The sequence below is a fragment of the Dendrobates tinctorius genome, unplaced genomic scaffold, assembly GCF_039654945.1.
Source record: "Dendrobates tinctorius isolate UK_male_01 unplaced genomic scaffold, ASM3965494v1 ptg000020l, whole genome shotgun sequence".
NCBI lineage: Eukaryota > Metazoa > Chordata > Amphibia > Anura > Dendrobatidae > Dendrobates > Dendrobates tinctorius.
In genome coordinates, this window is record NW_027361688.1 from 34,996,589 (window position 1) to 35,009,279 (window position 12,691).

The window sequence follows — 12,691 nt, forward strand, 5'->3', positions numbered from 1 at the left end:
GAAAACTGGGCAGAAGATACCAGAAACCACCTGTTCGAAAGAGTGCAGAGGCTGCTGTATTCACAGAACTTTACTAACTAGTAAGTTCACTTTGCAGACCCACAAAACCTGTAATTCTTTGTTTGGATATGTTCAAATCTTATTTATTTATTGATCAACCTACCTACCTGCTTATGATGTCAGCAGGGAGAAAGTAAAGTTCTGCAGTAATTCAAGCCATACCCATTGTAGGGGTTTCAGCTTCTGCACTGTGGTAGTCGCTTGGACACACACAGGCAGAACATTAACATATCAGAATAATTAAAGTTCACTAACTTTGTAGCTCAAAAAAGGAAAGGAGCACAAATTAATAACAAAAACAGTTCTTTCTTTTGGGTCAGGCAAAACAAATCAATTGGTCTTACCAAGATACTGTCACAGGCATTTCTCAGTCTCTAACATAGACTGATCACCATGTGCAGTCTTTCTCCAGTTCCAGAACAACACACACTGCTGAGCTAACCCAGCTGTCTGTTATCGGGTGTGTATGACCCGGATTGGAGTATGGGAGCGACCTTTCCCACCCAAGCTCTTTTAGTCGCTCCTAAATCCCGGACCCATAATCCAGTCAACATAAAACCATCTCAGTAACCTATTGCTACAAGTGCAGTTTCTCCCAAGACTTAGATCACCAAGGCTAGCCACCTCGGTAACACAAATTTGTTAATGATTGAAAAAAAATGACTTACCACCTCCATTAGTGTAAGCTCTATATGGGAACCTCCAGACATTGCCCAAGCCAACACAGTATCCAATGCAAGACAGCAGAAAATCTAACTTTCCTGTCCAATTCCCTCGGTCCTCTGGGTATTCCATCTCCAGTTCTGCATCATCACGGTCACTAGGGGTCATCAGAAGATCTGGAGTGACAGGCTAGACATAGAAAAAAAAGTCATGGATGGTAAGACTAATGTAGAAAATGAGGTCATAAAATTAAAGACCCAATATTAGGCCACATTCATACGTTCAGTATTTGGTCAGAATTTTATATCAATATTTAGTAACATAGTAACATAGTTAGTAAGGCCGAAAAAAGATATTAGTCCATCCAGTTCAGCCTATAAAATTCTGTCAGAATAAATCCCCAGATCTACGTCCTTCTAAAGAACCTAACAATAACTGTAAGATACAATATTGTTATGCTGCAGGAAGACATCCAGGCCTCTCGTGAACCCTTCGACTGAGTTTGCCTTCACCACCTCCTCAGGCAGGGAATTCCAGATTCTCACTGCCCTAACTGTAAAGAATCCTCTTCTATGTTGGTGGAAAAATCTTTTCTCCTCCAGACGCAGAGAATGCCCCCTTGTGACTGTCACCTTCCTTGGTATAAACAGATCCTCGAAGAGATATTTGTATTGTCCCCTTATATACTTATACATGGTTATTAGATCGCCCCTCAGTTGTCTTTTTTCTAGACTAAATAATCCTAATTTTGCTAATCTCTCTGGGTATTGTAGTTCCCCCATCCCCTTTATTAATTTTGTTGCCCTCCTTTGTACCCGCTCTAGTTCCATTATATCCTTCCTGAGCATCGATGCCCAAAACTGTACACAGTACTCCATGTGCGATCTAACCAGAGATTTGTACAGAGGCAGTATAATGCTCTCATCATGTGTATCCAGACCTCTTTCAATGCACCCCATGATCCTGTTTGCCTTGGGAGCCGCTGCATGGCACTGTCTGCTCCAGGTACGTTTATCATTAACTAGGATCCCCAAGTCCTTCTCCATGTCAGATTTACGCAGAGGTTTACCGTTCAGTGTGTAATGGTGATATTGATTCCTTCTTCCCATAACCTTACATTTATCACTGCTAAACTGCATCTGCCACCTTTCGTCCCAAGTTCCCAACTTATCCAGATCCATCTGTAGCAGAATACTATCTTCTCTTGTATTGACTGCTTTACATAGTTTTGTAGCATCTGCAAATATCGATATTTTACTGTGCAAGCCTTCTACCAGATCGTTAATAAATATGTTGAAGAGAATAGGTCCCAACACCGACCCCTGCGGTACCCAACTGGTCACAGCGACCCAGTTAGAGAATATACCATTTATAACCACCCTCTGCTCTCTATCACTAAGCCAGTTACTTACCCATTTACACACATTCTCCCCTAGACCCAGCATTCTCATTTTGTGTACCAACCTCTTGTGTGGCACGGTATCAAACGCTTTGGAAAAATCAAGATATACCACATCCAATGACTCACCTTGGTCCAGTCTATAGCTTACCTCTTCATAAAAACTGATTGAGATGGTTTGACAGGAGCGATTCCTCATAAACCCATGCTGATTTGGAGTTCAACAGTTATTCTCATTGAGATAATCCAGAATAACATCCCTCAGAAACCCTTCAAATATATTACCAACATTAGAGTTTAGACTTACTGGCCTATAATTTCCAGGTTCACTTTTAGAGCCCTTTTTGAATATTGGTACCACATTTTCTATGCGCCAGTCCTGTGGAACAGACCCTGTCCCTATAGAGTCTATAAATATAAGAAATAATGGTTTGTCTATTACATTACTTAGTTCTCTTAGTACTCGTGGGTGTATGCCATCCGGACCCGGAGATTTATCTATTTTAATCTTATTTAGCCGGTTTTGCACCTCTTCTTGGGTTAGATTGGTGACCCTTAATATAGGGTTTTCTTTGTCTCTCGGCATTTCACCTAGCATTTCATTTTCCACAGTGGATACCGTGGAGAAGAAGGTGTTTAATATATTAGCTTTTTCCTCATCATCTACAACCATACTTTCCTCAAAATTTTTTAATGGGTCTACAATTTCACTTTTGATTCTTTTACTATTGATATAGTTGAAGAACAGCTTGGGATTAGTTTTACTCTCCTTAGCAATGTGCTTCTCTGTTTCCTTTTTGGCAGCTTTAATTATTTTTTTAGATAAAGAATTTTTCTCCTTATAGTTTTTTTAGAGCTTCAACGGTGCCATCTGGCTTTAGTAGTGTAAATACTTTCTTTTTACTGTTAATTGCCCCTCTTACTTCTTTGTTTAGCCACATTGGGTTTTTCCTATTTCTTGTCCTTTTATTCTTTTATTCCCACAAGGTATAAACCGCTTACATTGCCTATTAAGGATGTTCTTAAACATTTCCCATTTATTTTCTGTATTCTTATTTCTAAGGACATTGTCCCAGTCAACCAGATTAAGGGCATCGCTAAGCCGGTCAAACTTTGCCTTCCTAAATTTCAGTGTTTTTGTGACTCCCTGACAAGTCCCCCTAGCGAAAGACAAGTGAAACTGTACAATATTGTGGTCGCTCTGTCCTAGATGCCCAACAACCTTCAGATTTGTTATTCTGTCAGGTCTGTTAGATAGTATTAGGTCTAAAAGTGCTGCTCCTCTGGTTGGATTCTGCACCAATTGTGAAAGATAATTATTCTTGGCTATTAGCAGAAACCTATTGCCTTTATGGGTTTCGCATGTCTCTGTTTCCCAGTTAATATCCGGGTAGTTAAAGTCCCCCATAACAAGGGGGACTTTGTAAACCAAAATCAAGAACGGAACAATTAGAGGAAAAGTATAATACTTGTAGAAACACCTCACCACTTCTGTGTTTATCACCCACTACTGGTTTAGGTTACACATACTGATGTAAAATACTGACCAAATACTGACCATGTGAACGTGGCCATAGAATCCATTTCATGCCAAATTACACCCATAGAAGTACAGAGGTGTATTGGATTTTAGTATACCATAATTTGCCATCAACGTCTAAAATGGGCCTTGTAGTGCCTGTACATTATGCCCAGCTCATGCTTCTGGAGACATGCACCTGTAAGTTAGGTGGGCTGTCATCACTACAGAAATGCCAAATAATTGGATGCTAAATGTGGTTTAAGCACACTGTGGGGCTCATCTGGATGTGGGAGCACAGAATTCGCTGGATCTCATTTAAGGGCCAAAGAGATATAGCTCTTTTCCAGAGTCTTTTTTCTACCCATAACGTGGAAGCCCCCTATATTTCCATTAACAGATGACAGACCCCAATGGGGATTTTTTTGTGGATTGAGTTGAAGCTTTTATTTGGAACATTTTACATAATGTTTGGGATCACATTTTTCCGGCGCTTTACGCTGAGCATTTATATTCGGGTTTCCCTTTAAATCTCCAAGTGCCATAATTCAGATGAAACCCTGAGTGATCCATTCACTCTAATGAGGCAACAGAGTTACTCTGGACTCCATCTGGCCTCTTTTCAGAGGTGTCCTTTTCAGAACTACACAAAACTGTAGAGAACCACACTTTAATACACACTTAAAAAGACAGAAAACTGCCAGATCACAGGTCAGATGGCATCCACAGTGTCTTCATCTTCCTCATTATAGGGAATCTTCCACCAGAGGTTCCATCTGAATCACGTATTTCAGAGATATACACAGAAACCCCAGTGTAAGCGCTCAATGCAGAGCGCAGGATAAATGTGTGCTGAACCTTACTTTGGGAGGTAGAAAGATAAAATCAACAGCAGGTGAAGAATTGGTTTTATATATTTTTTTACACCATTCCTCATGCGGTATAACTGATTAGGCAACTTTATTCTTCGGTGCGATTACAGCAATACCAGATTTATAAAGAATTGTTTTTTGCGTTGATTTATTCTGAGAGCTATAACTTTTTTATTTATCTGCTGATGGAGCTGTGTAGCAGTTTTTTTTTTGCAGGACAAGATGACGTTTTCAAAGATACCATTTTCATTTACATTTGAATTTTTGATCACGTGTTATTCCACTTTTTTTTGAGTGGATGAAAAGCATTGTGCTTTTTGCCCGTTTTTTACTAATTTTTTTACAGAGTTTATTGAAGGGGTTAAATAGCTTGACAATTTTATAGGTTGGCCCATTCCAGATGCATCAATGCCAAATATATTTATTTTCTTGTTTATTTTTTTAGATAGATAGATATGAGGATAGATAGATAGATAGATAGATAAATAGATAGATAGATATGAGGATAGATAGATATGATGATAGATAGATAGATAGATATGAAGATAGATAGATAGATAGATATATAGATAGATAGATAGATATGAAGATAGATAGATAGATACATACATAGATAGATAGATAAAAGGAAAAAAAATAGGCAGCACTCAAATTAAATGTGAAAACAGTGGATACTTTACTGATCCTTAGGTGGCAACGTTTCAACGGTGATCCGTCTTGACTAGAGTTGAGCGACTTTTGGTTTTTTAGGGTCGCGTTTCGTTTCGTGAAACCCGACTTTTCCAAAAGTCGGGTCGAGCAAGATCGTCCGATTATAGGGGAAAGTCGGGGTCGTCCGAAACTCGAAACCCAATGTAAGTCAATGGGGAATAAAAGTCGGCAGTGAGAGGAGGACAGGAAACACACCTACAGTGCCCATTTGAATGCCAAAAGCATCAATTCTTCTTTCTTAAGCTTGTCAACCTTAATTAACTTCATAATACAAGTTACGCACTTAAAAATGGGGGTTATTTGGCTACAAACTGTGGGGGGGAGGGCTGGCTCCAGGTTTTCATGTGCCCTGGGCGAAAGAGCGCCCCTTTAACACATACCACAACTCATCATGCTCCGATACGGCAGAGAAATAGCGGTATAGTACAATGAAAAATACTTCACTTTTTACATCTCATGACGAGGCCCATCTATTTCTCCATACAGAATCATTGGTCCCATATAATGTTTGAAACAGTATATGATGAGCTCCACATAATGCTACAGTATATGTTGGTCCCCATGGATGAAGCTCCACTGTCTTATGGGCCAAAATAATGCTCCAAACATAATGGGCCCCATTTCTAATGCTCTAGTGTATAATGGGCCCTGTAAATGCTGCTCCAGTGTCTGATGTCCACCTTTGGAATGTTCCAGTGTATGGTGGGCCCCATCTATCATTCTCCAGAGTATAGTGCTCCCCAAAAATTGCTGTCCCAACATTGAAAACAATCAAATAAGTCTGCTCGCTAGGGAATCCCTGTACTTGTCTGGACAGGTGCTGTAGCTTGCTTAACAGCTCGCCAGCCGTTCTCACGCCCAGTATGGATTACACGTGATTGCACAAAGGTGAGAAAGGGTACCGTATCCCCAGATAACATGTATGAATAGCGTACACATTCAAAATATATGTCTCAGGAGGCAGGCTCAGACGGTGTTAGGCCCAGTATGGATTGCACGTGATTGCACAAAGGTTAGAAAGGGTACCGTATCCCCGGATAACATGTATGGATAGCGTACACATTCAAAATATATGTCTATACAGCATGAGGCAGGCTCAGACGGTGTTAGGCCCAGTATGGATTGCACGTGATTGCACAAAGGTTAGAAAGGGTACCGTATCCCTGGATAACATGTATGGATAGCGTACACATTCAAAATATATGTCTATACAGCATGAGGCAGGCTCAGACGGTGTTAGGCCCAGTATGGATTGCACGTGATTGCACAAAGGTTAGAAAGGGTACCGTATCCCCGGATAACATGTATGGATAGCGTACACATTCAAAATATATGTCTCAGGAGGCAGGCTCAGACGGTGTTAGGCCCAGTATGGATTACACGTGATTGTACAAAGGTGAGAAAGGGTACTGTATCCCCAGATAACATGTATGGATAGCGTACACATTCAAAATATATGTCTCAGGAGGCAGGCTCAGACGGTGTTAGGCCCAGTATGATTGCACGTGATTGCACAAAGGTTAGAAAGGGTACCGTATCCCCGGATAACATGTATGGATAGCGTACACATTCAAAATTATATTCTATACAGCATGAGGCAGGCTCAGACGGTGTTAGGCCCAGTATGGATTGCACGTGATTGCACAAAGGTTAGAAAGGGTACCGTATCCCTGGATAACATGTATGGATAGCGTACACATTCAAAATATATGTCTATACAGCATGAGGCAGGCTCAGACGGTGTTAGGCCCAGTATGGATTGCACGTGATTGCACAAAGGTTAGAAAGGGTACCGTATCCCTGGATAACATGTATGGATAGCGTACACATTCAAAATATATGTCTCAGGAGGCAGGCTCAGACGGTGTTAGGCCCAGTATGGATTGCACGTGATTGCACAAAGGTTAGACAGGGTACCGTATCCCTGGATAACATGTATGGATAGCGTACACATTCAAAATATATGTCTCTGGAGGCAGGCTCAGATGGTGTTAGGCCCAGTATGGATTGCACGTGATTGCACAAAGGTTAGAAAGGGTACCGTATCCCTGGATAACATGTATGGATAGCGTACACATTCAAAATATATGTATATACAGCATGAGGCAGGCTCAGATGGTGTTAGGCCCAGTATGGATTGCACGTGATTGCACAAAGGTGAGAAAGGGTACCGTATCCCCAGATAACATGTATGGATAGCGTACACATTCAAAATATATGTCTCAGGAGGCAGGCTCAGACGGTGTTAGGCCCAGTATGGATTGCACGTGAATGCACAAAGGTTAGAAAGGGTACCGTATCCCCGGATAACATGTATGGATAGCGTACACATTCAAAATATATGTCTATACAGCATGAGGCAGGCTCAGACGGTGTTAGGCCCAGTATGGATTGCACGTGATTGCACAAAGGTTAGAAAGGGTACCGTATCCCCGGATAACATGTATGGATAGCGTACACATTCAAAATATATGTCTATACAGCATGAGGCAGGCTCAGACGGTGTTAGGCCCAGTATGGATTGCACGTGATTGCACAAAGGTTAGAAAGGGTACCGTATCCCCGGATAACATGTATGGATAGCGTACACATTCAAAATATATGTCTATACAGCATGAGGCAGGCTCAGACGGTGTTAGGCCCAGTATGGATTGCACGTGCTTGCACAAATGTTAGAAAGGGTACCGTATCCCCGGATAACATGTATGGATAGTGTACACATTCAAAATATATGTCTATACAGCATGAGGCAGGCTCAGACGGTGTTAGGCCCAGTATGGATTGCACGTGATTGCACAAAGGTTAGAAAGGGTACCGTATCCCTGGATAACATGTATGGATAGCGTACACATTCAAAATATATGTCTATACAGCATGAGGCAGGCTCAGATGGTGTTAGGCCCAGTATGGATTGCACGTGATTGCACAAAGGTTAGAAAGGGTACCGTATCCCTGGATAACATGTATGGATAGCGTACACATTCAAAATATATGTCTATACAGCATGAGGCAGGCTCAGATGGTGTTAGGCCCAGTATGGATTGCACGTGATTGCACAAAGGTTAGAAAGGGTACCGTATCCCTGGATAACATGTATGGATTGTGTGAGGCCCACTGATATCTGAGCGCTATGTGACAGGCTCGATGGCACTGCTGTGACAAAAGTGACTAGAGGATAAGGGAGATTTTGAATTTCTGCACACACTTGTGGACAGTGGACACTTTTGGATTGTGTGAGGCCCACTGATATCTGAGCGCTATGTGACAGGCTCGATGGCACAGCTGTGACAAAAGTGACTAGAGGATAAGGGAGATTTTGAATCTCTGCACACACTTTTGGACACTGGACACTTTTGGATTGTGTGAGGCCCAATGAATATCTGAGCGCTATGTGACAGGCTCGATGGCACAGCTGTGACAAAAGTGACTAGAGGATAAGGGAGATTTTGAATCTCTGCACACACTTTTGGACACTGGACACTTTTGGATTGTGTGAGGCCCACTGATATCTGAGCGCTATGTGACAGGCTCGATGGCACTGCTGTGACAAAAGTGACTAGAGGATAAGGGAGATTTTGAATTTCTGCACACACTTGTGGACAGTGGACACTTTTGGATTGTGTGAGGCCCACTGATATCTGAGCGCTATGTGACAGGCTCGATGGCACTGCTGTGACAAAAGTGACTAGAGGATAAGGGAGATTTTGAATTTCTGCACACACTTGTGGACAGTGGACACTTTTGGATTGTGTGAGGCCCACTGATATCTGAGCACTATGTGACAGGCTCGATGGCACAGCTGTGACAAAAGTGACTAGAGGATAAGGGAGATTTTGAATCTCTGCACACACTTTTGGACAGTGGACACTTTTGGATTGTGCGAGACCCACTGATATCTGAGCGCTATGTGACAGGCTCGATGGCACTGCTGTGACAAAAGTGACTAGAGGATAAGGGAGATTTTGAATTTCTGCACACACTTGTGGACAGTGGACACTTTTGGATTGTGTGAGGCCCACTGATATCTGAGCGCTATGTGACAGGCTCGATGGCACAGCTGTGACAAAAGTGACTAGAGGATAAGGGAGATTTTGAATTTCTGCACACACTTGTGGACAGTGGACACTTTTGGATTGTGTGAGGCCCACTGATATCTGAGCGCTATGTGACAGGCTCGATGGCACTGCTGTGACAAAAGTGACTAGAGGATAAGGGAGATTTTGAATTTCTGCACAAACTTGTGGACAGTGGACACTTTTGGATTGTGTGAGGCCCACTGATATCTGAGCGCTATGTGACAGGCTCGATGGCACTGCTGTGACAAAAGTGACTAGAGGATAAGGGAGATTTTGAATTTCTGCACACACTTGTGGACAGTGGACACTTTTGGATTGTGTGAGGCCCACTGATATCTGAGCGCTATGTGACAGGCTCGATGGCACTGCTCTGACAAAAGTGACTAGAGGATAAGGGAGATTTTGAATCTCTGCACACACTTTTGGACACTGGACACTTTTGGATTGTGTGAGGCCCACTGATATCTGAGCGCTATGTGACAGGCTCGATGGCACTGCTGTGACAAAAGTGACTAGAGGATAAGGGAGATTTTGAATTTCTGCACACACTTGTGGACAGTGGACACTTTTGGATTGTGTGAGGCCCACTGATATCTGAGCGCTATGTGACAGGCTCGATGGCACTGCTGTGACAAAAGTGACTAGAGGATAAGGGAGATTTTGAATTTCTGCACACACTTGTGGACAGTGGACACTTTTGGATTGTGTGAGGCCCACTGATATCTGAGCGCTATGTGACAGGCTCGATGGCACAGCTGTGACAAAAGTGACTAGAGGATAAGGGAGATTTTGAATCTCTGCACACACTTTTGGACACTGGACACTTTTGAATTGTGTGAGGCCCAATGAATATCTGAGCGCTATGTGACAGGCTCGATGGCACAGCTGTGACAAAAGTGACTAGAGGATAAGGGAGATTTTGAATCTCTGCACACACTTTTGGACACTGGACACTTTTGGATTGTGTGAGGCCCACTGATATCTGAGCGCTATGTGACAGGCTCGATGGCACTGCTGTGACAAAAGTGACTAGAGGATAAGGGAGATTTTGAATTTCTGCACACACTTGTGGACAGTGGACACTTTTGGATTGTGTGAGGCCCACTGATATCTGAGCGCTATGTGACAGGCTCGATGGCACTGCTGTGACAAAAGTGACTAGAGGATAAGGGAGATTTTGAATTTCTGCACACACTTGTGGACAGTGGACACTTTTGGATTGTGTGAGGCCCACTGATATCTGAGCACTATGTGACAGGCTCGATGGCACAGCTGTGACAAAAGTGACTAGAGGATAAGGGAGATTTTGAATCTCTGCACACACTTTTGGACACTGGACACTTTTGGATTGTGCGAGGCCCACTGATATCTGAGCGCTATGTGACAGGCTCGATGGCACTGCTGTGACAAAAGTGACTAGAGGATAAGGGAGATTTTGAATTTCTGCACACACTTGTGGACAGTGGACACTTTTGGATTGTGTGAGGCCCACTGATATCTGAGCGCTATGTGACAGGCTCGATGGCACAGCTGTGACAAAAGTGACTAGAGGATAAGGGAGATTTTGAATTTCTGCACACACTTGTGGACAGTGGACACTTTTGGATTGTGTGAGGCCCACTGATATCTGAGCGCTATGTGACAGGCTCGATGGCACTGCTGTGACAAAAGTGACTAGAGGATAAGGGAGATTTTGAATTTCTGCACACACTTGTGGACAGTGGACACTTTTGGATTGTGTGAGGCCCACTGATATCTGAGCGCTATGTGACAGGCTCGATGGCACTGCTGTGACAAAAGTGACTAGAGGATAAGGGAGATTTTGAATTTCTGCACACACTTGTGGACAGTGGACACTTTTGGATTGTGTGAGGCCCACTGATATCTGAGCGCTATGTGACAGGCTCGATGGCACAGCTGTGACAAAAGTGACTAGAGGATAAGGGAGATTTTGAATCTCTGCACACACTTTTGGACACTGGACACTTTTGGATTGTGTGAGGCCCACTGATATCTGAGCGCTATGTGACAGGCTCGATGGCACTGCTGTGACAAAAGTGACTAGAGGATAAGGGAGATTTTGAATTTCTGCACACACTTGTGGACAGTGGACACTTTTGGATTGTGTGAGGCCCACTGATATCTGAGCGCTATGTGACAGGCTCGATGGCACTGCTGTGACAAAAGTGACTAGAGGATAAGGGAGATTTTGAATTTCTGCACACACTTGTGGACAGTGGACACTTTTGGATTGTGTGAGGCCCACTGATACCTGAGCGCTATGTGACAGGCTCGATGGCACTGCTGTGACAAAAGTGACTAGAGGATAAGGGAGATTTTGAATTTCTGCACACACTTGTGGACAGTGGACACTTTTGGATTGTGTGAGGCCCACTGATATCTGAGCGCTATGTGACAGGCTCGATGGCACTGCTGTGACAAAAGTGACTAGAGGATAAGGGAGATTTTGAATTTCTGCACACACTTGTGGACAGTGGACACTTTTGGATTGTGTGAGGCCCACTGATATCTGAGCGCTATGTGACAGGCTCGATGGCACAGCTGTGACAAAAGTGACTAGAGGATAAGGGAGATTTTGAATCTCTGCACACACTTTTGGACACTGGACACTTTTGTTTTGTGTGAGGCCCAATGAATATCTGAGCGCTATGTGACAGGCTCGATGGCACAGCTGTGACAAAAGTGACTAGAGGATAAGGGAGATTTTGAATCTCTGCACACACTTTTGGACACTGGACACTTTTGGATTGTGTGAGGCCCACTGATATCTGAGCGCTATGTGACAGGCTCGATGGCACTGCTGTGACAAAAGTGACTAGAGGATAAGGGAGATTTTGAATTTCTGCACACACTTGTGGACAGTGGACACTTTTGGATTGTGTGAGGCCCACTGATATCTGAGCGCTATGTGACAGGCTCGATGGCACTGCTGTGACAAAAGTGACTAGAGGATAAGGGAGATTTTGAATTTCTGCACACACTTGTGGACAGTGGACACTTTTGGATTGTGTGAGGCCCACTGATATCTGAGCACTATGTGACAGGCTCGATGGCACAGCTGTGACAAAAGTGACTAGAGGATAAGGGAGATTTTGAATCTCTGCACACACTTTTGGACACTGGACACTTTTGGATTGTGCGAGGCCCACTGATATCTGAGCGCTATGTGACAGGCTCGATGGCACAGCTGTGACAAAAGTGACTAGAGGATAAGGGAGATTTTGAATTTCTGCACACACTTGTGGACAGTGGACACTTTTGGATTGTGTGAGGCCCACTGATATCTGAGCGCTATGTGACAGGCTCGATGGCACTGCTGTGACAAAAGTGACTAGAGGATAAGGGAGATTTTGAATTTCTGCACACACTT

At 43.3% G+C, this 12,691-nt stretch overlaps 1 protein-coding gene across 1 annotated transcript in view; it reads right to left on the minus strand.

Annotated features, from left to right (window-relative positions):
• Positions 1 to 12,691, minus strand: part of SLC6A7 (solute carrier family 6 member 7) — a 107,276-nt gene that overhangs the window by 63,015 nt on the left and 31,570 nt on the right. The window contains exon 2 of the mRNA XM_073567990.1: positions 729 to 912. Within this exon, the coding sequence (XP_073424091.1) occupies positions 729 to 912 (184 nt within the window). The remainder of the gene's footprint in view (positions 1 to 728; positions 913 to 12,691) is intronic.